Genomic DNA, 26,032 nt, shown 5'->3' on the forward strand with positions numbered 1-26,032 from the left:
CTCAGGCAGGAATTGTTTAAGCACACAAAATATTTTACTGTAGAATGGAGAAACCAAAAGCATGGGCTATAAAAAGGGAAACCCATCCAGTATTTAGCGTGCATTGCCCATTGTGTTTGTTGTGCCGAGCCCCAGACCTGCATGTTGTAGTGCCGTGAAGTCACAGAGTGATTAGATACAGTCACGTCAATGGAACATTGTGGGGGCTAACTTTCTGTTGGTAGTGTTCATCTTCAGGAATCAACATTGGCAAGAGAGTGAGTACTGAAACAGTAAAAGCATGTTAAAAAAAGAGTATGAGGTGGTTATAACAAAATAATGCACTTCAATGTGGCTTTTATGTTCCTTTTACTGTCTAAATAGATAATTGACGTTAGAAGGGACTGATTTTGGCAGGTTGTGCTTGTGGAGAGTTTCATACTTGGTAGAGAGCAAGCTCTTATCGAGCATACTTCAAGAAATATAATCAGTCAGCCAGAACGCTGCAGATTTTCCTGAAGTGTGATGCCAAAAACTGAGAGTCTTTTACTGTATTTATAGCTTAGAAGAAGATTGTTTTAAGAATGAAGAACCTATGTGTAAACTTAAATACTAAGTAATTAGCTAGTTCATTTGGAGTGAGGATGGTTTTTAGGACATTCACATAACTACAACCTTGAACAGAACCTGGAAGGAAGGGGAAGGAGCTAGTTCAGAACCTAGGGAAAAATAAGCATTCATTGATTAGTCTTGAGGATTTAATTTCTTCAGACACAACTGAAATTGTAGATTGATGCATGATGGATATAGCAGCAGTTTATTTAACAGAAAGATACATTTTGATTTGACATTTTCATAGTCTTCTTCTAAGGGATTGCTCTAAGCTAACTCCAAACCACAGCAGCAAAAAGTAGAAATTATTTTTACCAGCTTCGTGTTTGAGCAGATTGATCGGATTTTTCTTGTGCATTCCCAATTCTCGCTTCATTCTTAGTTACATATACAGTGAATTAACAAATAAAAATTGCTCTGCTTCTGGACGGAAGCTTTTTTAGCTCCCAGTGACTACAGACAGGAGGGTAAATGGACTCGAAACCCATCACCCCCTGCTGTCTTCTGAAGCACTGTTTGCATTTTACTTGTTCTGCAAGTCCCGATTTACAGTCCTGTCATGAAGATCTCCAGCCAGCCACTTGGAGTCTTTGGGAACAATGTGTTTCTTTTCACTGATGTCACCACCTTTTGGCTCTATGTGAGGTTAATTTAATGTTAAGAGCAGTGCCAGATTAGCAACTCTGAGAAGTCAGCCTCTGTCCTTAATACAGAAAATGCACTGGAACAGTGACAGCAGTGTCAGCAGGGCACGCTAAAGACTAATAGGCATTGGAAGGGAAAAAAGACCCACCTGTTTATCTAGTAGGGTGTTGTTTGTATTTTCTCTGAGTTTGAGCTGTTGGAATTGCTGCAAGAACCTGTTACAGGCCCTGAACTGAACGGAAAGGTGCTACAGCAGGAAGAAAAAAAGAGGAGGGAGGCTCGCCGGTTCCTCTCCCTCCCCTCTCCTGCCCACCACCCATCCAGTCCAGGCCCGTGACAAATGGGGACCTCGGAAGCAGCGCATGGAACTGCTTCAAAATTAGGCACCGAAGAGAGCTTTACTGGAAAATGTCAGCAGTGGAAGATCTCGAAACCAGTGAACTTCCCTGCTAATTTGCCCGGCCAATAGCTTCTTCCCCTTTGTTTACCTTGTCAGCCTGCCAGGCTTTAATCAGATTTTTTTGGAAGGAGACTTGGATCGAGAGAGTGGCTTCGAGTTCTGTTAGAAACCTCCACTTGAACTTCTAGGTCCAGGCTGTCCCATTCCTGAATGTGGTCTCTCACTAGGACTACACAGAGCTAGTCATTCCAAGAAGGACCACCTCGGCGAGAAGTCATTCTCTTGACAGATTCAGTTCACAGAGTCTTTTGTGTTGACGTCAGTGAAAGAATCGGGATCACAGTAACATGTTTGTTACTCAGTTTTCTAATAACGTGAGCAGAAACATCTCTGGAAACCCCTGTATGCTTGTTAGCAGTATTAACATCTTAGTGGTGGCCCAACAGACCATCAAACCAGTCATAAAGATCAAGGAAGCCCCACTGTCTTATGTGTTATGATATCTAATCCCAGATTAACTACTAGGACTTTGCTGTTTTACATATTTGCATAAACATAGGAGCTGGAAAAAAAAATACATCCAAACTGATTATTCACAGCACTGATCTCTGTTATTTTAACTAGTTCGCAGCACTGGTTTCTATTTTTATTTCAGCTCACTCCAACAGCTTTTGTTTTGATTTTGTGTGCATGAACTGGGACTTAAATAGCTGGTGTCTGGCTTCTGGGTGCTCAGGAAGTAGTTCAGCTTCTGCAAAACAATATAAAAAGGCAAAGATTCAGTACAATTTCTTTCTATGTATCTTTTTTTCAGGTATTTTTATAATACTTCTGTGGTTTTCTGAATAACGTAAAATCCATAGTAAAGGTTACACTGATCCAATTCTAGCTTCCAAATGCTGTGAAAAAGCAGTTGTTGTCCTGCCACTGGGTGGAATTTGGCCCTTATCACGTGTCCTGAAGCGATGCACAAAACTTGTGGCCACTCACTCCATCTCACTGTTACTAAAATACAACAAATACCCAGGCTCTCAAGTGGAATGTCAGTGTACTCAAGTACAGCTTCATCTGTGTTTGCTGTCTGGCTTTATAGGAATGGGTTAGTTTAACATGTTATCAAATGCCCCATGTTTGTGGTTCTGATGGCAATGTTCTAATGGAATTAAAAGGAACTTTTGCCAGTTGAGTCAAATATTTTTATTTCCAATTTTAGCTTCATCTAGATAAAAAAAAATATAAATCACCTAGTGTTATAATATATTATGGTTACAACTGAGCATCTGTAAAAGAGGAGGATTTTAGGTCCTGTTTTAATTTTTCTCAGTTGCTGTATATGCACTTCTTCCCAAATGACAATATTCTCTTAAAGAACAATACCTTGGGTTTTTCTTTGTGGAGAAGCCATGCACATTTAATTTTCTTTGCTAGGAATGTGTTCACAATCTTGCTTTTTGTTTTTAATAACTGATGCTATCAGAGAGATCTTTAGCAGAGAGTTGGAAATAATTGATTTCAGTTGCTTGTGATCTCCGTGGGCTGAACCCAAGCCATTGCTTATTTTGGCTAGGGACGAGACATAAAAACAGTAAACTTGAAGGGGGAGAGATGGATGGTGTAGCTGAAGTATGTCCAGGCATGAACCTGTAAACAGTTACTAGGATTCGAAGCCACCCTAACCCAAATGTCAATTTTTGATGCATACCTTTTATCCCTACCAGGGATTAACCACTGGAGTAACCAACACAGGAGTGAGGTCGTTTCTGGGTGATGTAAAGAGCAATGGGTGAAGTCTGAATGTTGTTGAGAGGAGGGAGCTGCTAACCATGGCCATGTGAATCTGCTTACGCTTAGTAAAGCCCTTTGGTGGGAAGCCCGTTAGTGGAGCTCACAGAGTGCTTGATTTTAGCTCGTGTGAGGTTTGCCGTAGGACTAGGTTATTCTTGCTTCAGTGTTTATGTTGTCTTCCACTTGGGTACACTTTTCTGGAAAGCAGACTGCGAGAAACCTGAAGCAAACCTGTCTTTTGGCCTCCAGTGTGTTTGCTCTAGGAACTGGATATCCACGTGATTTCAAAGAAAGTTTGCCCCATGCAAGAGCTTCATAGCGTGTCCCAGGGCAAGTGTCTTATTATTAGCCCGAGTAGATTTGTTCTGTTTTTATCGCTGCTTACTGGAATTTCTCCTGGGAACATCGTGTATGGCTGCGTGTACTTGTGTGTGTAAAGAATATCCGAGTGCATGGAAGGCAGCAATTTGAAAATATTGTGGCAATTGTTTTTGAGGTCACCATTTAATGTTATCATAACGTCGGATAAACAATCACACTAAATATCTGTGTAGTTATCGTGGGCCAGTCTGGTTATGAACAAAGCAATCCACACACACACACACACACACTGTGCCTTTTGCAAACAGCCAGTGTTTCCTTACAGGGCACGTATGGAAAGGGACAGTCTCGACGAATTCCTCTTGTTTAAAAAGCCTGCAGCAAAAGTAGAGAACTGCAGAGGAGACTCTCCACGTGTTTGAAGGGGCTAAGCAAATTTTAGATGTCTGGAAACTGCATTTGGAATGCAGGACAGGAGGTTTGCATGAGAAAGTCATCTTTAAAATGTGTGGAATTCACAGAAGATGTGTTTTTTTGGCAGGTTCCCCCTGTGCTATAAAAATGGATTAGAGCATCTCCCTGCCACCTAGGACTGCTTCCTGCCATGGGCTGTGCAGTGCAGTCATTCATCAAAGGTGAACAGCACTGCAGCTTGAAACTGCAGTCTGTGCTCTAACTAAATGCTAGATTGCAAACAGGAGGCCCGTACTGGAGTGGGAGGCCACTCTCGGAGAACAGGAATCCCAAGAGTTACATCACTAAGAATCCCAGAAGAAAAGATGTTGGCAAATTTCAGGATGCTTGAGTAACTTAAACACTTAAGACTCCTTCACTTTCACTTAAGTTTTAGTAATCTTGCAGTTTGGCCAGAGCTTTCTCATTATCTGCCTGTAAAAAGCCAGGTGGGAACTGATTTAGTTGAAAAAGAAAGCAGTTGTGTACAAACAAGATGGAAAATTGGAAGATGAGATTTGAGGGATGCTTGAGAGAAGGGAGGGGGGTGCTAGTTCTTCTCCAGCTTTGCTCTCATGACCGGATGGTTAGAGCACCGTTTCAGGAGATGGGAGGCTGTATTCTCCCTGACACAGAGTCCCTCCCCAGCTTTCCTGTAGCCCCTTTAGGTACTGGCAGGCCGCTGTAAGGTCTGCCCGGAGCCTTCTCCAAGCTGAACAACCCCAGCTCCCTCAGCCTGTCTTCATAGGAGAGGTGCTCCAGCTCTCTGGTCATCCTCATGGCCCTCCTCTGGTCTTGTTCTAACAGGTCCATGTCCTTGTGCCGAGGGCCTCAGTGCTCCATGTGGCCACATGCTCAGCAGCAGACCCAGAACTCTCCAGGGGATCCTGAATCCCCTCCCTGCTGTGATTTCTGATTGTCCAGTCCCCGAGGGTGCTGCGTGGGAGACCTTGGTGCTTCTCAAGTCTTCAGCTGGGGAAGAGAATGCAGGAAACAGGGGTTTCCCTGCCTCCCTTTCTGTTTCAGGTCTTGGTATCAGCCCCCAGGGAACCAAGAGAGCTCCTTTTCCTGGGGCCACATGGGGACCCACCCCCCCTTTGCTTATACCTCCATCGAAAGCCCAATAACCAACGTGAGACAAACACGCACCCACCGGATTGCTTTCCTGTACACCCTTATTTTACAAACTCAAGGAGAGCAATGCATTGTCAGTGCTGGGTTTAATTGCAAAATCTTTCACCGTTAAAGCTTGTTCCTACTTGCATCCATCAGAAATTGGCTTAGAAAGGAAAAAAAAATCTTCTGTGGCTCCTTGTAAAAACGAGAGTCTGGACGCAGTCACCCGGGAGGTGCCTCGTAGGTGTTTTTCCTTCGATGCAGCAGTTACCTGAGCAGAAGGGACGGCAGCAGGCCAGTCAGCTGAAATCGGAGAGCGTGCCTCAGCGAGGCTAGCAGCACTTCTTTCTGTCTGCTCTGTTTTCACGAAGGTGCTCTATGCTGGCTTTCATTCTGAAAGCGTGGAAGCAGTGAGAGCAATTACCAGCGTTGGGAGGTCTGGAAAATGGGGGGACGGTCCCACAACCAGCCCGGGTTTTGTGTCTCTGAACCATCCAAATCAAACACAGACTTTATGAGAGTTTCCAAGTCGCCGGTGGAAACTCAGGGTCTGGAATTTGTAGTTTTGACACCTACTTCAGTTCGACACCGCTCATTGTGATCGCTGCATGCAGAAGTGTTTTTATAGGATGCCATAGTGGTAGAGGAGCAGGAGATGGAAAGCTGGAAGGATGTTGTACTGTTTCTGGATTCCTAGATCCTTCACGGATCAGCCCCAATGATAGAAATTCAGGGCCATGAGCAAGTGCAGGAACATAACCGTATGGCAGAGTGTGTTGGAAAATAAAGTTTTGTAACTGTGAAGCTCTTAGACTGGGCTTCAACTGGGGGATGAATTCTGGCTGTGGTGAGACTTTTCTTGCATTTCAGCAGCTTAAGGCCTTCTGATGATAACTTTCAGTTTTCTTCTGGAACCATCTTGTGATGAACCACTGGTTGGTGGGTGAACGCTTGAAGGAAAATTGGCTGCAGCGTTAAAAAGCTGGGTCCCACAGTTTACAGACAGCTTTGTGAGGCTCTGACAGTTCTTCTGACTTACTGTAGTTGGACCTTGGCATAGTCCAGAAGCAGCCTTCCAGCAGGAAGCACAGTTGGAAACTGGTCTGTGCCCTGGTAAACCACCCTGATGAATCCACCCTGGCAGCAGGAATGGTTAAGACCCCAGGGACACCGTGATTCCCTTGAGAGGCTACTGAAGAAGGGAGGAAAAAGGAACCGAATAGTTCTCTATTTCACCTCCTTTCTCCTCTCCCCTCTGTTTTTAAGTGAAAAGTAATGGATGGAACCATAGCCCTGGTTAAATCATAACCACTGCACGGCGCTGTGCGGGATGTGGCTCTGATGAGTGCCGTTTCCTTAGGTTTACCAGGCGAGAAGGGAGAAAAAGGCAACCCGGGTGTTGGAACTCAAGGACCCCGAGGCCCACCAGGATCTACAGGTAAGGTCATTACGGCTGGGGCAGCTGGGTTACGCTGCTCTCACCCCTTTGAAAGGCACCTAGGAATTTTGTGGCTGTGTCCTCCACTTTTAGGGCTCATGCAGCGAAGAAGGTGGCATTTAGGCACCCCACTGTTGTAAGGCTTTTACTATGATGCACAATGGTGTCATCAGTCACACAAGAATTTTCCTTTTCCCTGTGATATATTGCTTCTCCAAACCCCTCCTTTCTAATGTTTAAAGTTTTTGGTTTTTTTTTTCAGCGACGGTGTCTGGTAGGTAAAAATTAATCTGGATTGATTGCGTTTGTTTCCTATTTGACCCAAGGCCATACCTAACTGTAACCTGAGAGGGAAATGTACGTGAATTCAGCACATTAATCAAAGGGATTTAGATTTAGCTCCTGAAAAAACAGACCAATACTCAAATCCTGTTGAAAGCAGCATAAAATTGCACTGACTTTGTCAGGATATTCTTTCATTAGAGGATTGCTATCAAGGCACAGCACTAGTGGGTGGACAGGAGAGCCATGCTGGCATCCAGGGCTGTCCTCCCCCATGAAGCCGCCTTCCCAAACGTCTGGCACTTGGTGAAACGTGCTCAGTAGAAACACTAGTATAAATTTCTGGCTAGAAGCTGCCTCTGGCACGGAAGACAAAGTACCAGCCAGCGCGGCGGCTTCTCAGGAACAGGGAAGAGGCTGGAGCCTTTCCCTCGGCGTGCCTGGGGGAGCTGGAGCAGGGAGCTGCAGCCCCCGTGCTCAAGCTGCCTCCTGGATGTAGTCACAGTGCTCTTGGTGCCGTCTCCTCCTAGCACGAGGCCTGCAGCACTGCCAAGGCAGCCTGGACCTGCTGCTGTTACGAGATGCCAGTCACACATTTATCTCCCCGTTTCACGCAGGGCCTCCAGGAGAAAGCCGAACTGGCAGCCCAGGACCTCCCGGCTCCCCGGGCCCGCGGGGTCCCGCCGGCCACACGGGGCCCCCCGGCTCGCAGGGCCCCTCCGGCCCCCCGGGGTACTGCGACCCTTCCTCCTGCGCGGGGTACGGCATGGGAGGTGAGTAGGCTGCGGTCGGAGCCGCCTGGTTTCAGAGGTGGGGTGGTAAGGAAAAGGAGCGCGTCCTTCTAACAGCCAAAGTAAGCTGGAGGCTACTGGCAAAATGCAGCTGGCTCCCTACACGCACGCATGTCCAACGCCGCTGCTCTTTGTGGGGCCACGCAGCGAGCAGAGTCCACCATCTGATTCAGGCCTGTGAAACGGATGAAGCATACTGGGTTTTTTGTCCTGTACCTCTTTGTGTTAGTCCACGAGCCTGCTCCACCTCAACTGAACGCTCTGTGTGTTGAGTCCCCCCTCTCCTCATGTTCGTGATGGCGGAGCTGAACATCTATAGTTTTTACAACGTGTCGCTCCACTTCCTCTTCATGGCATGACAGCATGAACGTTACTAAACCTGTAATAGTGTAACCTGAAACAGGGGTGCACGTGTCCGTGATTAACAAGTGAAACAATCTGGAGAAAGTGGTTCTTTCTAAGTCTTCTGTACATCTTACTTTCCTTTTCATTAGAGCACGGTAAAGCCATGGGAGGAAGTTAACACAATTACCAAAAGTGGTGTTGCCCAACCTAAAATTGAAATTTGTTTTAGCAAATTACTAGTTACTACAAATGTTATGCATAAGGCGTATTTGTTTGATGTTTACATTTTAATCTGCCCGTGAACTGATTCGTACGTTTTACTCACGTGAATGTTTTTGTTGTCGTCTCTTCCTCTCCTTTCCTCCTCGTTTCCCTTCCCTGTTGTTCATCTCCTGTTCGAAGGCCCCATCCCTTACAATGGCTACCAATCCAGAAGGTGAAAGACTCATTCTGGTTCAGTTCTCATTTGGCTGAAGGTCAGATATGGATGCTGAACTTCTCTGTGCTTTCCATCAATGATGTTGACTACCACTAATGAACTTACTGGCAGCTGTACATGCACCTAGCTTCCCTGCACTGCTAAAAGTTATTGCCTGACCCATTTTGCCCATTAATCATATATTTTAGCCCGTAATTGGAATAAGCTAAAGCAGGCAGATTGTGCAGTGTATAATAAGCACCGTATTACAACTGGACATGAGACAAATTTTGGTGGTGGTTTCCAACTAACTTGGCTGTCTGTTGGTGGGTTTCCAATTGCTCCAGCTTATTAATTTTATTAAATGTTTTCACTGTTCCTTTATGTGAATAAAAATGTGTATTTAAAGATGATATCTATGCACACATGCGCTATATATATATATATAAAATACGTGTCAATTTCCTAATGAATGCTTTAATTTTCTACTCCCCTTCTCCTGTGTTAACCATATGAATACTCTTGGTGGTGGTGGGTTAAGGTGGATACGGTGAGCCAACCGATCAAGACATCCCTGTAGTGCAGTTGCCACATAACTCCTACCAAATCTATGACCCCGAGGACCTTTATGATGGTGAGCAACAGCCGTATGTAGTTCACGGGTCCTACCCCCTCCCGTCCCCATACTCCCAGTCCTCCTATCCATCACCTCATCTTGCTCAACCAGAGTTTACTCCCGTTCGAGAAGAGATGGAAGCTGTTGAACTGAGATCCCCGGGAATTACTCGCTTCACACGGAAGATAGCCAAGAGAAGCGTCAAGGCTCCAGTGCACAAAAGGGCAAACGGAAAAAAGCCCTCTCAATGAACTGTTCAGAAAGGGAAATGTTTTATGTGCATCTATATTTGGCCCTTTGTTCGGGTACCTGACCTGTCATGGAAGATGTTTACAAGCTCTTATGTTAAAGGAAAATAAATGTACGTGACCAGCTGACACACAAAATAAAGGTGATTATCTTGCATGCCAGAAACTTAGTATGTTAGTGGGTTGGTGCTAGATGATGGGGAAGGATCACTTGTAGATCTTTTTCCAGAGTACTGTTCGAGACAGTACTCAACCTGCATCTAAAAAATCTTCATCTGGTTAAGTTGCTGTACAGAACCATTCGGGAAGGTCCATGTTTGTTATCCAGCTGACTCTGTTCTCTTAGTTTTGGATGAGTTGCTTTTACTAGCAGAGTAACCCTACTAAATTCACCGAAGAACAATGCATTATCAGGTTTCCTTAAACCCAGCTATTACCCCTTTGCAAAGCCTTATGTTTATGCAATTCTTTTTCACCCACATTATATAAATACACAAGAATGTTCTGTGGGAGTACACTGATAATTTATTGTGAACCTCTTTCATTTCAGTTTTGTATGCAAATAAAAGTGGCAAGCTTTTATATTGTTAATTCTACAATTGATTGATTTTTAACTTTGAACGGTTGTCTAGATCTTCAAGGGGACAGAACCTAAAGAGAAGAAAATGCATTTCCCTTTTTCAACAGTTGTGCAACAGTTTTACTTTAAAGGTTACAGGCACTTAGTTGAAACAATATTAGCCTTATTTTTTAAATATATGGTGAGAATAAATATGAGATAAGGATGTTGTACCATCTGTGGAGCTGAGATTTTTGCATATTAACATGCCAAAGTCAAAAGACTGGCAGGAACAGTGGTAGAGGCAACTTGGACCATCTGATGAAGAGAGAAAGAAAAAAAAAACAAGCAACCCAATTGCTTGAGGATAACAAAGCAATTAATGTTAAAGCCAATAAATAAATCTTAAAGCGAGTCACTGAACAGCTTTGAACAACACTACTGAGCCTAAGCAACAAAGAAGGTTTTAAAGTAGAAGCTCAAAACCATAGATACATCTAAGTATCTATACATAGATACATCTAAGTCACAGATTTTGAGTACCTGTAATCCAGCCCTACAGTGACATGGCCAGGCTGACCTGTGGCTCCCAGGACTGTGTTCCTGCTTGCCCCAATGAGCTTCGGGTTCACCTCTGCAGGGAAAGACATGTCAGCTTTTGCCACTGGCCACTGCCAGAAGCCTTAGCTTATGGGGAAAATGAGACAGCTGAGACAGCTGCATACCTTTACTGTGTTAATCCAGATCCCTTTCTAACCTGTTTCTTTTTTTCCCATTAGTTTGCTCACCTCTATCTCCCACCGCTTTCTTGCAGAAGGTGAAAAGTGTACGATAACTTGGTGATGACCCCCCCGTACAGAGTACTGTGGCATCAAGGAAATGGGTGTAGCTAAGGGTACACACATGCGTTTACCAGAGGCTGTGCTGGCACCCAAGTACAAAACTTTCACTGCATTATACACAGTGGTCAGAGTGCACTGCATGGTTTTGATAGGCTCAAACTCTGTCTGGGTACAAATGTAAGTATCTGTGTATGGATATAAAACAATCCAATTCTTTTTTTCCTGAGAAGTTTAATACTGCAAAGCAGGTGTTCCTTCCACTGCACTCCCCGCAGCTCCTGCAGCCACCCTGTCACCTGGGCTGGGAATTGGGGCAGCTCTGGCCCAGGGAGCGCCTGCTCCACAGACATGCACCTGACCAGGGCAGGCACAGCCAGCCTCCATCCCTGCCTACGGGCAGTACCTGCAATGAATTAAGCAAATGAAGGGGCTGTCTGGGGGTTACCAGAACGCTCCATGTAGCATTGGGCCTGCGTTAACTTGTTTCGTATGCACTGGTAATAAAAAGTAACTGTTTGGTGGGTACTACCAAGATATAAAAATATTATTCAGGATTTGTATTATTTGCCAAAAAAAGTAAGAGGCACACATATGGTCACCATTTTCTCCAGAATTCAGTCACTGTATAATCAGCAGTGTCTCATATTTTTCCAGAGAGCCGAAGAAAAGGAAGTTGCTGACTGAAGTTTGTAACACACAGATAGTTGATGCCACCCAGATATTAACTACAAAATATGTACTATGTCCTTACACAAAAAAGTGTTTATTTTATCTTTTACTTTTAAAAATGCTTTTAGTATTTAACTGAGTTTGGTTACCGAACTGGAAATTGAGTAAGGCAAGTTCACTGGGTAGAAGTATTTCCCAGGATAAGCCCATTCGAATACTAAAGAAATACTTATATGAAAAATAGGTCATAAATAAAGCAGTGGTTTTCTTCCTACACAATCCTTGTACAAAATGGACATAGTAAACACAAATTTTCCTCACTAAACATTGTAAAATTTGGAAGATAACGTATCAGCATCTTCTACTACATAAGTAGTAGAAAAATAAGTGATTCATTTATTTACACAATGACTTGGTTAAAGAATTACCTGCAGAAAGGCAACTGTGATCTGGAAACATCTGGAAGAGAGAAACTTGTTCTCGGTGTAGCAGACAGTGTCGCCTGTGAAATGCATGCTGGCCTTGTTGAGCTGCTGTACTCCAGCAACACGTTCTGCTGGTACTGAAACGTCAATCTCCTGACAACTGAGAAACTCCTGACATTGTAAAGCGTTGCAACTTCTTTCCCTAGAGCAAACAGGTCTTGTGGAAGCACAGACTGATTTCCCGTTGCCTTTATTTCCAGTGCTGTAAGCACGCTGTATGGCACACCTTATCAAGAGATGGCCAGAGCTACAGGATGAGAGATCATGGTCAGTGACCAATGCTTTTTTTTTTTTTGATCGTAAGGCAGAGACTAAGCTATAGGCATGCTGAGCAGAAAAACTCTTTCTAGAACACTGCTGAAGGCCAAGAAACTCCTACAGGACCTACAAAATGACCACCACAAATCACACCACCCTCTCATCCCAAGATGCGTATTTTAATATATTTCTTACATCTAACAGGACTACAATGTGCACACACGTTTGAGTATGTGCTCTGTTTTCTTTGAAGACTAGTGTTTTATTTTTTTATTATTATTTTATTTTTCAATTTAGTTTGGCTCCAGAAGAAGTTTATGCTCACCACCACCACAATATTTTCAGTGGGCACATTCACCTAAAAAGGTACGGAAACTGCAGGCCTGCACAGATGCACATTCAGCAAAATCTCACCATTAATTTCATACTACGTGCACACTCCAGGGTCTAGAAAAAGCTTTCAGAAAAAACATGCAAGATCACACAGCTACAGCAATAATAGGTTAAACAGGTCAAGCCACTGGTTTTCAATCCATAATTCACTGTCCTTACTGGGTGAAAATCAAGTTTTTCAACTTCTAGAGTGAGAAACCTAATTTCAAGAAACAAGGTGGCGTTTTCCCTGAGATGTGAATTTAAAAAAAAAAAAAAAAGAGCAATTCTTTAAGAACCGTAATAAAACCCATTTAATTAACAAATAACAGAACGTACAACACAATGTACAGGTGATATTAACAGTGTAATACCCATTCTTAGCTGTTTCAAATACAATAATATTTATAAGCTTTCCTAATAGATTTTGCCAGTACCTGACAAAAATATTTTGTATAGAAGAGATGTCTGAGATGCACAGATGTGTCTTTTTCCACATTAGAAGATTTCTTTTTCAAGGAGAAGACACATTCCTGATAGCAATTCTTCTTCCTTTATTACTTCCTTCGAAAATCTTTAGGTCTGGAAAAAGAAAAGTGCTTTGTTAAGAAAATATATGGAAGCTACAGTGGGTTTGCTTTAGGGATGTAGTAATAGCCATATCTATTTTTATTTCTGTATTCTTGTGCTCGAAGTTTTAGTGCTGCTGAGTATTTTCCAGATTACATAAAAAAAAAGACTGAACAGATCAAGAAGTTTTTACTAATACCTCTATGAATGTACAGATGACATGGCTAGTGAGTTGGTCAAGGTGTTTCTTACAACCCACTGCTACTTCCCTATGCAAAGCAAAGAGCAATTTTGGCTGAATGCAGCCTCAAAATAACTTTAAACACTTATACTAATTTGTCTCCGCTTACATATGTATATATATATAAAGTATATATATAATGCATATACTATATACATCTATTATACATATATAATCTTTGCACAAGATTTCGAGTTTTAAGGTAACAGCCCAACCACAACACCAGCAGAATAATTAAAGTTGACGACAAAGAAAAATCTACTTTGGATCTTAAAGATTCTGCAATCCTTCCTTCTTAAATAAAAAATGTGGAAAACATCCGAGCAACAGACTAGACTGCTCCTTGTAATCCTCTGCTATTTCCTCTCCAAGTGTGTGTCCCCCACTCTGCCTGCCATACATCCCCTAGCCGTAGAAACCACGTTGTGCCTACAAGGCATGGGATCAGGCCAGATTATTATTTTTGTAAGAATACTGAGTTTAGGGGCAGGCTGGGAGTCCCTACACCTCACAGATCCTGGAGAAAAGCTGGGGCTCTGCCCTAACCCAGTAGCTTCCAACAGAGACCGGTGCAGGCTGATGGCCTCTGACGTGCCCTGGATGCGCTCCGCAGGTGCACAGCACCAAGAAGCTGCTCATCGCAGCACACACACAGCCTGCAGCGATACAATCTGCTGTAATACGGCAGCCGTGTGCTCTCGGCTCTTCGGATCGCTTCTCTCGGACACAAATTAAAAAAGGCAGATATGAACGGTGCCTCGCTGGAGCTATAAGAGATGCAATAGCAAGCTCTGTAGACATGTAATGGGATACTGCATTGGTGGCTTCTCTGTGAAGTTGAATGAAAACAAAGTCTGGACTACAGGAGAAACTGCCATCTGCATCAGGGATCCAAACTAACTTGACACTGGTAATAAATTTTATTACTAATTTTGTTGATCGATGCAAATTAAAACCAGATAGCAATGGAATTTGGGAGCTCCTTCTGGAGACAGAGTTCAGACTGCCACAGCGAAGCCATACAAAAATCTCCTAATACTTAGTGAGTAATTAAAATCCTGCGCTGCAGATGTAGTATTCTTCAAACAACTGAATGATAGAATATCCTGAGTTGGAAGGGACCTACAGGGATCATCGAATCCAGCTCCTGGCTCCACACAGGACTACCTACGAAATTAAACCACACGTCTGAGAGCATTGTCCGAAGGCTTCTTGAACTCCAGCAGGCTCAGTGCTGTGACCACTGCCCTGGGGAGTCTGTCCCAGTGCCTGACCACCTCTGGGTGCAGAACCTTTCCCTAACCCCCAGCCTGACCCTCCCCTGTCCCAGCTCCATGCCGTTCCCTCGGGTCCTGTCGCTGTCCCCAGAGAGCAGAGCTCAGCGCCTGCCCCTCCGCTCCCCTCCTGAGGGAGCTGCAGGCCGCCATGAGGCCTCCCCTCGGCCTCCTGCATTCCAGTACCCTCTGCTGCTCCTCACAGGCCATTCCCTCTGGTCCTTTCACCATCTTTGGTGTCCTACTTTGGAGGCATACTAGTATTTTTTTTATCCTTCTGTGGAAGCCCCAAAATACACATGCTACGATACTACACATTCACAGGCCGCAACAACACTGAGCACACAGGGACAAGCACTCCTGTCAGCTGGCTAGCAATGCCGTGTTTAATGCACCCCACAGAACCATTCAGGTTGGAGAGGGCCTTCAAGACCACCAAGTCCAACCATCGCCCAACCTATGAGTCCACCACTAAACACGTCCCGATGTCTCTCAGGTACCTCCAGAGACGACAACTCCACAACCTCCCCAGGCAGTCCGCTGCGACGCTTGGCCACCCTCTCCATGAAGAAATTCTTCCCAATATCTGATCAAAACCCCTCCCGCTATTTCAAGTGCCTCACAGGAAATCTGACGATTATATGAATTTTAAAGTGAAAAAAAATAGAACAACTTTGCAGTATGAAAACCACCTTATCTTTAAAGAATCATAAAATGTCCCTATCTCCTAGAATCCTGGATGTCTGTCCACGAAAATACTCCACCTTTCGTTAATCCCTGCATGCCAGAATATACATTTCACTACATAACACACATGTTAGTAGTCTATTAGGAGAGGGGGATTTTGAAAAATTCTCAGCAGTGACTTAAAAGTTTTATCACCGCATCCACCCTAGACAGGTGAGCCAATGCTGAAGGATTTTAGAGATCCTGCATGGTAAAGACATCATTGTCTTGCAGCTCATATTTATTACTCTGATTTAGAGTCCTCCTATTTATAATTTTTCTTTGACTGGCACATCTAAAGCTTTAATCTGGAGTTACACTGGAGTGCTGCAGAGCTAGGGATCTCACAGTACTTTTTTTTCTGGGGTGAAAATCCTTTTTCTCTTGCTCGCAATCTGTATTTCAACCCTAATGCTTGCCTTAAAGTTAAACGCAGAGAACACTGGCCTCAGTTTGCAGCCTTACAAAGTTAATGAAGCTTAAAGGCTGAATTCTCTACACTGAAACACTTGTGTGAACAAATATAAGAGTTTTTAAAGCCTTTTCTAACGTCACAGTAGGCTTTTATGCCAACTGGTACTTGGCATTTGGAGGCCACAATCTCTGTGTTTAGAGTCCTTGGCACTAGGAGAGCTAAGCCCTGAAAAACACCGCGTTTGGTAAAAGTGTTATAAATACTGTCAAAGGAAGAATATGAACCCACAAAAACCTTGTCTACTCCGAGAGAATTATGAACCACTTGTGATAAACAACGGGTAACTGCTCATTGATAAAGTGCATAAATCTATGCAAGTGCTGTTCTTGGACGGTCGTACTCTCGTGCTTCCTCAGCAAAGCACTGAAATCATGCATCTGGGACAAAGGAAATGGCATCTCCTTGAAGACATGGCTTGGAAATTCACCCATACTCCAGCCTTCACTCGTAGCATTCTTGGAAAAAATTGCTTGCTGTACATTGAGAGCAGACTCCAAAGAAAGGGGGATAACCGGAGGGAGTGTGTCTGGAGTAGCATCTCTGAAATCAATGCTGAAAGGCAAAGTATTATGGGTTCACTGAAAATATGCAACAGTAGGCTGTGCATTGGATGCCTGCCAGTGAAACATCAAAAAGATCTGTCCCACTAACATCTTATACTGCACATAAACATCCAGACAGGCCAAAAAATTCTAGGCAAAATAGCAAATAACGTCCAATAATGCCATGCATCTCAGCGCTTCCCACACAAATACTTTACAGGTTAGAAAATGAAAACCTGTCCCCAAGGTCTGATTACAGATCTTAAATCTCTTATACTACCCAATCATTTTTCCATTCTCACAGCTAACAGAAGAGAAATATAGTTGATGTAAAACTCTGACTATCCAGTCACTGAGCCTTATAAAATAGGTAAACCTGTCTATTTGTGTAATTCAGAGGCTCACATTTTGCTACAGAAAACAGAAGGTTCCCAGGGGTCCCCACTGTAACAGCACTTGCTTCTTCCCAAAACTCTTCAGAGTTGAGGTAAGCCACATAAACCTTATCTTTTCATATGCACGTCAGCCCTACGCTCTTGAACATTGAAGAAATCAAATATACCAAGAAAGGTTTCCCATTTACAAGGAAACTGCTCTGTTCTGTAACCCACTTCAAGTCATAACTCAAGCAAAATCGTAGATCACAAGCTAAGGTTTTCATGAGGAGCACTCAGTCTGGTTCAGTCTATTTTATAATCTGATTTCTCTTACACACACATATATACCACACGTCTTTGTAAACCAACGGTCTACGAAGCTTCTCAACCCCAATAAGTCAATTTTTAGAGTCTTGCATTCACCTTTATTTTGAAAAAGACTTGTTATTCCTATCTTTTAATCAATGATAGGTGTTAATGATAATAGCTTCAGCAAGAGTTAATCCATTCTACAATATTCAGAGACAGTGCAATATCAAGAGTCTTTTTCCATGAATTAAAAAAAAATATCTGAAAATAAGTCTAATTGTTTACCGAAATAAGCCAAATGTCTCCTTAAAACATTAAAATGAAAGCTACATGCACCTACAATTTGTGTCTTTTCAGCCTCCACCATAACTCTTGCATTAGAGAAGCTCTATCACTGACAGCAGGATGCGGCTGTTGTATATGCTACATAAATCATCTAAGTTAAAAAAAAAAAAAAAAAAAAAAAAAAGGCACAATGCCACATCACGTTTCTCTAATTCATCCACTAGACTGTGGCCTTGTAACACTGCAAATTCATGGTTCTGTAGGAAGCACACTAAAACTTAGGTTGAATTAAGAATTTAAATTATTTAACCCTAGATTATATAAGGATTTAATTATTTAAACTTTCAGAAATAACATGTCATATATAAGGGATTCTGAAGACACCTTATACATCAAGGTTATTTCTAGTGATAAGAAACAATAGAACAATTAGAAAAACCTCACAAGCCCAAAACTGACTTATTGTCTCTCAAAAGGTGAGTTGGAAGGGGTAATTCAGATGTGCAAATGCTTCAGATACCATTCACCTACATACATAGCTTTAGTCTGGTCTGCCCTAATACAGTAAGAATTGCTTTTCAGACAAAAACCTAACAGTGTGTGAAATCTCCCTGGACACCGAAGAGAGAATTCCCACTGGCAAGCTTTAGCCTAAGGAGGTGAGCCGCTTCAAGTCATCTCGAAAGTCAGTGAAGAGAGGCAGGACCCATTTCTTTTTCCCAAAGGGAGCTTAAACTACCTGTGCTAAAGCAATACTGGATTTTGGTGACCATACCGTGGAAGAGCAACCTAAGTGCTTCCCTAAGAACTCCAACGTAGGCCTGTCCATGGGCTGCACAAAACAAGGCTAGCGTTATCGAGGCCAGTTCCTTGGTGTTCTTTATACCATTGCTGCACAAGCAGAATGGGAAGGCAGAAGTAATGGATGATACTTAACAACAGCCTTTTTGCCCGAAGAAATGCCCATGAAGCTGTAAGCCCAGGCTCTTAATATGGCAAGCTAACCAGCAGTACAAAGAAACCTGTTTGCTGCAACTCTGATGAGATCCCTCCTCCCCCCCCCCAACAACAACAAAAATTCAATATTCTTCAACAAGATGTGGTATTTTTCTTGTCAAAAGGGACAAAACAAAGACCCTTTCCAAAAGTGAAATGTGTTCAACTTCCAACTCCCGTAGCGAACATTTATTTCCATCGAGCCCGAGCAGACTGGTCACACAGTTCCATCTTTATTAAATCCTTGTCAGCACATTCCAGGGAAGAGGTTTCCCTTTGCCTAGCAATGTTTTGAGGAGCTAAAACATACTCAGAAAAAATAAAGGGGGTGGGGGGAGTGCGCGTTGTTGCTCTGTTTGTGAAAGCCAGATCTAAGTACTCACCGGTCTGTGTAATACTGGAACTGTCTCGATTCCAAAAATATACAGGCAGCCAACTTAATAGCCCAAAATCTAGCTGAAAACTTTGTAAGGCCGTCCTCACAGCAGACAGATGAAAAATAGCATTACTCGCCTTAGAGAAATAAGGTTAAGGCTCTGCTGTAATACACAGTGTTACCTGCTTTATACGTAAACTGGTTATTTTATAATCCTTTACAGTATTTCGATTTTCAGAAAATTAAAAAAAAAAATCTCAATTTTTAATAATTTAGAATACTTCTTCAAAATTATGTATTTCAACCCAAATTATTATGTTTCTTTGAGCTTTTAAATGCATTGATAACACTTTGTAATAGATGATGCTTTTCCTTTTGGGAGAAAATGCAGTTAACCTGCCTGCTTTTTCAACCACATGCCGATGATAAAATATCTTCTGACAACATAACATGTTTTTTTTCAATCTCAAAAAAAAAAAAAAAGGATGCTCACCTCTCCATAAACAATCTCAATTCCGAAACAGTTCTATGTTGTATTTCAAAAAAGTTTTACAAAGCCAAATTTCACAGAGTCTTTACAGTCATTCATGCAATTGCAAGCATGTATTTGTGATTCCTAATTAGTATTTTCAAGGCAGCCTCTGCTAAGGAATAAGGTTGTCAATACTGCAGGAGTGTCCTGCCAATACCTGCTCTTGACTCAGCAACAACGCACACCTGGCTGGGAAGCTTTGAAGATCTCAAATTGCATTTTTCTCTTCACCTGCAGGCGATTATCTCAACACTGGGGAACGTGACCCAGAGAGACTGTGCTCACTGTGCTTTCCTGCAACCTCGCCAACAACAAGGATGACTGTTCAGAAAGGACTGAACCTCGCACCAGCCCTGTAAAAGGTCAGTGCCTCACAGCCAACTAATGCTGCACGCTAATAAATTGTCACTAAGATGAAAGCAGTGGTGTGAAAGCAGAGGTTGAAAAGGTTAGTTGTAGGTTTGAATTGTGGTAAGGCTCCATTGCTTCTATGAATGAGAAAAAGCACTCCAGGTGTCTTGAAAAACAACGTAAAAACTAATAACCATCCTGTACTGAAGTACCTTTATCTCTTCCATTTACAGTCTATGCAATGCTCAGTATTACTTATAACTTGAAAAATCCCATGTCTGGTAGGATTCCCCATTTATACCAATTGTCTACCAAAAAACAAAGAATCAGTTGTAACTCAAAGTTATCAAAATGTGGTAAGATTTACTGTTGCCAGAGGATTACGGGTCTCTAGCTTCTATGATAGGTTTTTCCACTGGCTTGTTTCCTTTCTCTCTCTCTTTTTTTTTTGTTGTTACTAAAATCTAGCTGCTTCCTGCAAAGAAGTGGAAAGCTCCCCAGCCAGCTAAGTGTGCTACCCCTCAGGATGGCTGCAGTTTTACAGCAGCTCTGCGCCATTTTCCTATACAGATGACAAGAACTGTAAGAACAGGAATAAAGTCTCTCCAAACTTGTGAGTTTTACAGTTTTTCAGCCAAAGAAATGTAGTTTAAATAGTGTTGAAGGTAACCAAAAATGGCTCATACACACAGGGTCTAAGAGTTTATAAGCACGGTGTTTTCTAACAGCTTAGGGGAAGACCAATTAGTGAAAGGATCTGGTGGGTAGATCACCCCACTTAGTGTCTAGTCTTCAGCCAGCCTTTGATCCACTCACTCAGACAACAGACACCTGTGAAGTCCTTCTCTGTATTTAGGGAATCAGTCCCAGGAACGTGGCATTAGTGCTAGCTGACGACAGGCAGCTGCACACCCTAGAGAATTTCTGCCTTACCTCTCGTGTCCCTTAATAATGGCAATTCTGCACAGGTGTTTCTTTAGCTTCCTCTGGTGCTAAAAGGCTACAATTAATTTGGTTTTGAATACAATTGCTACACAGTAAACACAGAAGAAAATTTGTGGCCTATCTGGCATACTTCTAAAGATTATTTTGCAAATATAATTATAAAGTTTTCAGTATCTTAAGATTCACTTTTTTTTTTATAGACAACCTTAAAGGACAAACCTCAACACAGAGCCAAAATTTACTCGAAAACAAGAGGAATATGTAGTTTTCAGGTACTCTTAGCAAGTTGTGCCAAAGCAAATAGCTATAAGGTAAGTGCACAACTGCTGAAGGGAATTTCTGCACACATTTCATCTGTTTGGCTAATCACACTAGTAAATCAAACCCCACGGATTAGATGTGGCTTTCATTCTCTCAAAATAAATTATGTAGTTACACTCAAACATCAACTGAGTGTGCAGCTGGGGGGGAGTGGAATTGTTTGCCTGCTCAAGATGTACCTACCAGCCCAGAGTTGCTCTATGCCTCTGGTAAAATAATCAGGGAAACCACCAATGGTATTTGAACTATCCTTACATTTCCAATAGGCACTTTGACCTATTCTGAACTCTGAACTTCATGCTCCGTTTGGGGTCAAAATAACCTTTTCCATATTGGCGTAGTCCTCCCGCAGACTATGAGCTGAGTTAATAAGCATTTTTACAAATATAGCTTATTTTACTTAGAGATCTGGTAATAAGCTACCATAACAGAGGCTGCATTTAAAAACAAAGTAAAGGTGGCTTTTTTGGTACTCTAACATCACCTACAGTGACTAACTCCTCCGTGCGTATACAAAGCTTTAGATAAATCTTTTGTGCTCCTCAACTTCAGCTCAGGATTTTTCTATGTAGAACTTGCATTTGTTTTGATTTTTAAGAGGTCTACGTAAATCGAGTTATTTGACCCAATGCTAATATGTACTTAGGTAATCTTAGTGAGATGAGGAATGGTTTAATTAAAATTAAAAATAAGCTGCTTACAATCCCAGTTTCCCTAAAAACAAATTAAGCAGAACTCGAACGAAGCTACCTAAATGCCACTGATCCCAGATTTTGACCTGGATGATAGGAATTCTGTTTGCAAGATGATATGAATTCAATCCATGCAGTGTACACGTAAACTTCATCTTAGCAAGATGATGCTTTTTGCAAGTGGAAGTGTTTTCTTTAAAAATATATTCTGCTATAAACTGTAGGGCTGTAGAAGGAACAGCACTGTACACTTGGCTTTGTCCAGAGAATTACGTTATTCTTCAAATAAACAGAGAAGTGGGTAAAGGAACGGTGAAACGCTTTCCAGACTTTCTGTCACCACCAGAAGCGAAAAAAGCAAATACATTTAGACATCTATAAAAGAGTAATTAAAAAAATTCTAATTCCATTTTCATCTGGGCAAGTAGTTCAACAGTATCATATACAGCTGTTCTCATACTGCTTGTCAAATTTCCATTAATTTAGTTTCTCTTTTTTTTTTTTTTCATATATGAGATCAACAGATTTCAGGGGAAAGGGGAAAGCAGCTTTAGCATTTTCTTTCTGAAAGCCTCTTCAGGCAGCTGAAGTGAAACTTCAGTTACTCACTTATTAAATCTTTTACATTCAGCTCTACTTCTAGCTACAATGTAAGCTGCTCTCAGGTAAAGGGTAAGAGAATCAGTAGTATCAGCTATTTTATACATGCTAGAGAAAAGCCAGTAATTAATTTTAACAGGCTGAACACTCTAAATATGGACTTATCAGATTTGTAGGATGATTACGCTACTGACCCTTCTCAATCAGTATTGAGTTGCCTCCTGCAGTTAAAACCTATTGTAAAAGGGAGCAATTTTCTTCTTAAGTATCCAAGTGTGTGGCTTTTTGTCCATGGGAATTTAGATCCAGCTCTGGTAGCCTGAAATATGAGATATGGTTACCTTCAGCCTTCTGCTAAGCAACACGAAATTGTGGGATATTTTTATGCTCTTACTATAAAAAAAAGTTACCAGTGATAATTCTCAAATTTTAATGGGGGTTAATGATTTACAGCTAGTTACTGGAATTCCTACCGAGAACCAAAAAAGCCACAGAAAATGAACTTCCAGAGGGATTCCTCCAAGAGTACATTGGAACAGGACTGGGCTATATTGGCAGGAGAGCTTTTTCCTCGTCTATCCAGTTTGTGTTTTTAGGAAAAACTAAGCCTGGCTCAGCTCAAGTCTTTCACAGAAGTTTGTGTTGGCCATCGCAGCTCTGATCACTGATACTTGCCAACCCTGCTCTTTGAGAGATGGGCACTCAAGCCGAAGGGGCAGTACTTGTTCCTGTTACACAAACACCCAAGGTGAGAAGAAAAGCACGAGCACGGGAGGCACTGCACACACCAACCGCAGGCACTGCAGTTTGGACGAACTACAAAAATAGCTGGAAGAACACATTTATATACCGGAGAGGGTCCTTACAAAAGTAGCTCAAGACCTCACCATCTTTGGTGGAGGTCTTCACTGAGCTTCTTCAGATACTTGGAGTAACAACCCCCCCATTCTTTTTCATATACCGTACCTTATATTTATTTCACCGTAGAACAAAAAATATTTTACAGATATTAAATTAATTTAAATAAATTAATTATTGGTATTAAATGCAAGTTACGAAGTGTGTGACACAGTCCACCACTGGAGATACTCCAACTATCATTTGTGTATCTAAAATAACGAAATTAACAGACAAAAAACTTCATGAAGTAAAACTGCAAGCACTATATGACTTTCATAACATCATTTCAGACACATAGCCAGGATATCTCAGGCTTCCTTTCCAGATCTTATTACCCATATAATATCTTAGATGTAGAGACTACAAATAGAAACTTTGACCAGATATTGTACAATTGGGCGAACCATATAACTGTTGTTGCAGTTACTTTGTAAGACAGCAAACAGAAGGGGCAACTGTGGCTGAGAAGATCTCTTAATGTGAGAGCCTTTCTGTCTACCAATGCCTACAAAGCTACTCACTAGAAACATCAGCAGTAGACTTCAGGTTCCTAGGGTTGGCAAGGCTGGCTTTGAGGAAGACAAAGCCAGGGAAGAACTGCAGAAGGGAGTTATGACCATGATATCATTGGCACAGAATGTGTAACAGGGTTCTCAGAGACATCCACCATTCCTAGGTGTCCCAACATGCTCGTGTTTCATCATCTAGAAACATTTCTTCCCCAGAACATGGCATTTTTCTGCTTCCAAAGGCACGGAGTGCTGCTAATGAATGAACAGGAACCTGTGTGCCATGCCACACGGATCAGCATATGGGTGACAGTGTCAGAACTGGGACTGTGCCCAGCCCACACTGCTCTGCTGAAACGAATTTATGGCTTCACATCAGGCTCTGCAACCCCCTACCTAGAAGGGGGCCAGGAATCAGGCAAGTTACTCAAACATAAACATTAAGAAGGTGTTTGGTTTTCTTAAACCAAGTTTCAGAGTTTACAATACCTCAAGTTTTAAAAATGTCAAAAGCCTGCAAGGACTTCTTTTCCAGAAAGACAAGTGAGAGGCTGTCTGGCCCGGAGCGAGGTCCACGGAGAGCTCCTATAAAGCCTGGCAGGAGAACAGGCACTCACTATGCACACCAGCAACAGCCTGAGAGCTCTCCTGGAAGTCAGCATGCTCTGCTTCCTCAAGGGAAACTCTTAGGAGTGTATCCATCTAGCTAGAACAACACAGAGGTCTTCTATGTATTTGGTAACATTTTTGTCCGAGTGATTTTAAAAGGCTTCTTCAAAACTAAATTTCCTGCCTTTAGAAGTTTACTGTCTGAAAACATATCTATGCAGTCAGCTAAACAATTTTTAGATGGCATTTAACGGGAAAATTTACACATAAATCTGATATATTCCTGCCTTTAGAAGACAGGTATGAAATGTAACTGTTTGTTTAGTCATACACGATTGGTGAATTTTGTGATGGTTTCTGTTTGAAGCCCATTAAAAACCATCTGATCTGAAACCTCAAACACCCTTGCAATAATGGTTCATTCATGGTAAGAACCTGTGGAAAAAAAACTCAGACTTGGTCAAAGGAACTGGTTTTTGATCTTTCTCCCCTTTAAATCTTCCTGGAAAGACACAGTTTCACTTCCCCGCACCTACAAGGTTTTTCACCACTGTTATTTCAGACCTCTCTCCATCAAAGATCTAAGAGGGCAGCTCTGCACCATTTGGGAAGCCGACTGGTTCAGGTTAAGGCTAAAAGGAAAGAATGCTCAAATAAAATCCCTCTCACTGGAAATATTCAGAAATTCCCTGTTTTCACAGAGCAGAAGCCAGCCTGCTGTCCCATCATGAACCATGTGGCACTGGAAGGAGGAGCGATGGGAAGGCTGTCCCCTCCAAAAAACATGAACTGTTGGCTAGCTTTCCACACTGGACCTCTGCTTTCCTTAAAAAACATTTCTCCATTTTAGTGCTCAGCTTGGATATTGTATATTTGTCTACAGCATCAGTCTCCAATTACAGAAAAATACCCTTTAAAAACCATCCGTAGCAAGACATTGTAATAAAAACACAGGTAGAAAGTCCAATGAAAATGTGAGTAACACTGAGCATGTTCTCCTCACATTCAGAACAAAAATTATTTACGTGTCACTTCAAATTAAATAGAAAAAGGCTCCTTTCTTCCTAATGCTAGCAACTTCTTCCCATGCACTGAATTTGTATTTGTTTCCTATTATCTGTCTTATGACTTTTATATTCAGTAAGGTACATTTTTGGGGTTTAAATTTTAACATAAAACCTTAAATATTGATTTTCTTGTCATAATTGTACTTTCCTTTATGTCCTTAAATACTTTTTATCTAGCTATGGTTTTAATTTGGTCTTTTCCACTGAAGGATACAACTATTTTTAAAGGGATAGTATCAACTAAATCTTTTTCTTCAAGGAAAAAAAAAAGAAGGCATGACACAAAGAATCTCCCTCTCCTTATTTTTTAATCACTTTTCATTCTAATGAACCTCTGTCTTTTGTCAAACAGTGGCCAGTAGCTGGGTCAGAACTTCATGAAGGATAGAAACAAAAATCACTTAAGGCAGAGAGACTTACTAAAACCATCTGAAAAAAAGAAAAGTACAGTTTTTATGAACCCTTGATATTCTGGTTAATCGCAAGTTCTGCTCTCACTGATTGGAAGCTATCAGTGAGCTCTGCAGAAGCTCACAGACCGAAGCACACAGCAGCAAATGTACAGCCCCTACGTATCCCAAATGCAGTTCAAGTACAGGACACAGAGAACAAGGGCAGGCTAGTTGTTCATCTTTGTGCTTTGTGCTCACACCCACACTTGTAAGACTCTGTTAGAGAGTAACAAATGAAAAGCTGAATAG

General features: G+C 42.0%; 2 protein-coding genes across 3 annotated transcripts in view; one reads left to right on the plus strand and one right to left on the minus strand.

Annotated features, from left to right (window-relative positions):
• COL14A1 (collagen type XIV alpha 1 chain) overlaps window positions 1–9,756 on the plus strand; it is a gene marked incomplete at its 5' end in the record, with an annotated part of 120,167 nt that extends 110,411 nt beyond the window's left edge. For both annotated transcript variants that reach the window (XM_084281298.1, XM_084281299.1), the window contains 3 exons: window positions 6,672–6,749; window positions 7,649–7,804; window positions 9,127–9,756. In XM_084281298.1, coding sequence (XP_084137424.1) covers window positions 6,672–6,749; window positions 7,649–7,804; window positions 9,127–9,452 — 560 coding nt within the window. In that variant the 3' untranslated portion in view covers window positions 9,453–9,756. The remainder of the gene's footprint in view (window positions 1–6,671; window positions 6,750–7,648; window positions 7,805–9,126) is intronic.
• A 3,174-nt stretch (window positions 9,757–12,930) lies between these two features.
• MRPL13 (mitochondrial ribosomal protein L13) overlaps window positions 12,931–26,032 on the minus strand; it is a gene marked incomplete at its 3' end in the record, with an annotated part of 33,932 nt that continues 20,830 nt past the window's right edge. The window contains exon 7 of the mRNA XM_084283114.1: window positions 12,931–13,216. Coding sequence (XP_084139240.1) covers window positions 13,192–13,216 — 25 coding nt within the window. The remainder of the gene's footprint in view (window positions 13,217–26,032) is intronic.

The sequence above is a fragment of the Netta rufina genome, assembly GCF_964035555.1.
Source record: "Netta rufina genome assembly, chromosome: 2".
In the NCBI taxonomy this organism is placed as follows: domain Eukaryota; kingdom Metazoa; phylum Chordata; class Aves; order Anseriformes; family Anatidae; genus Netta; species Netta rufina.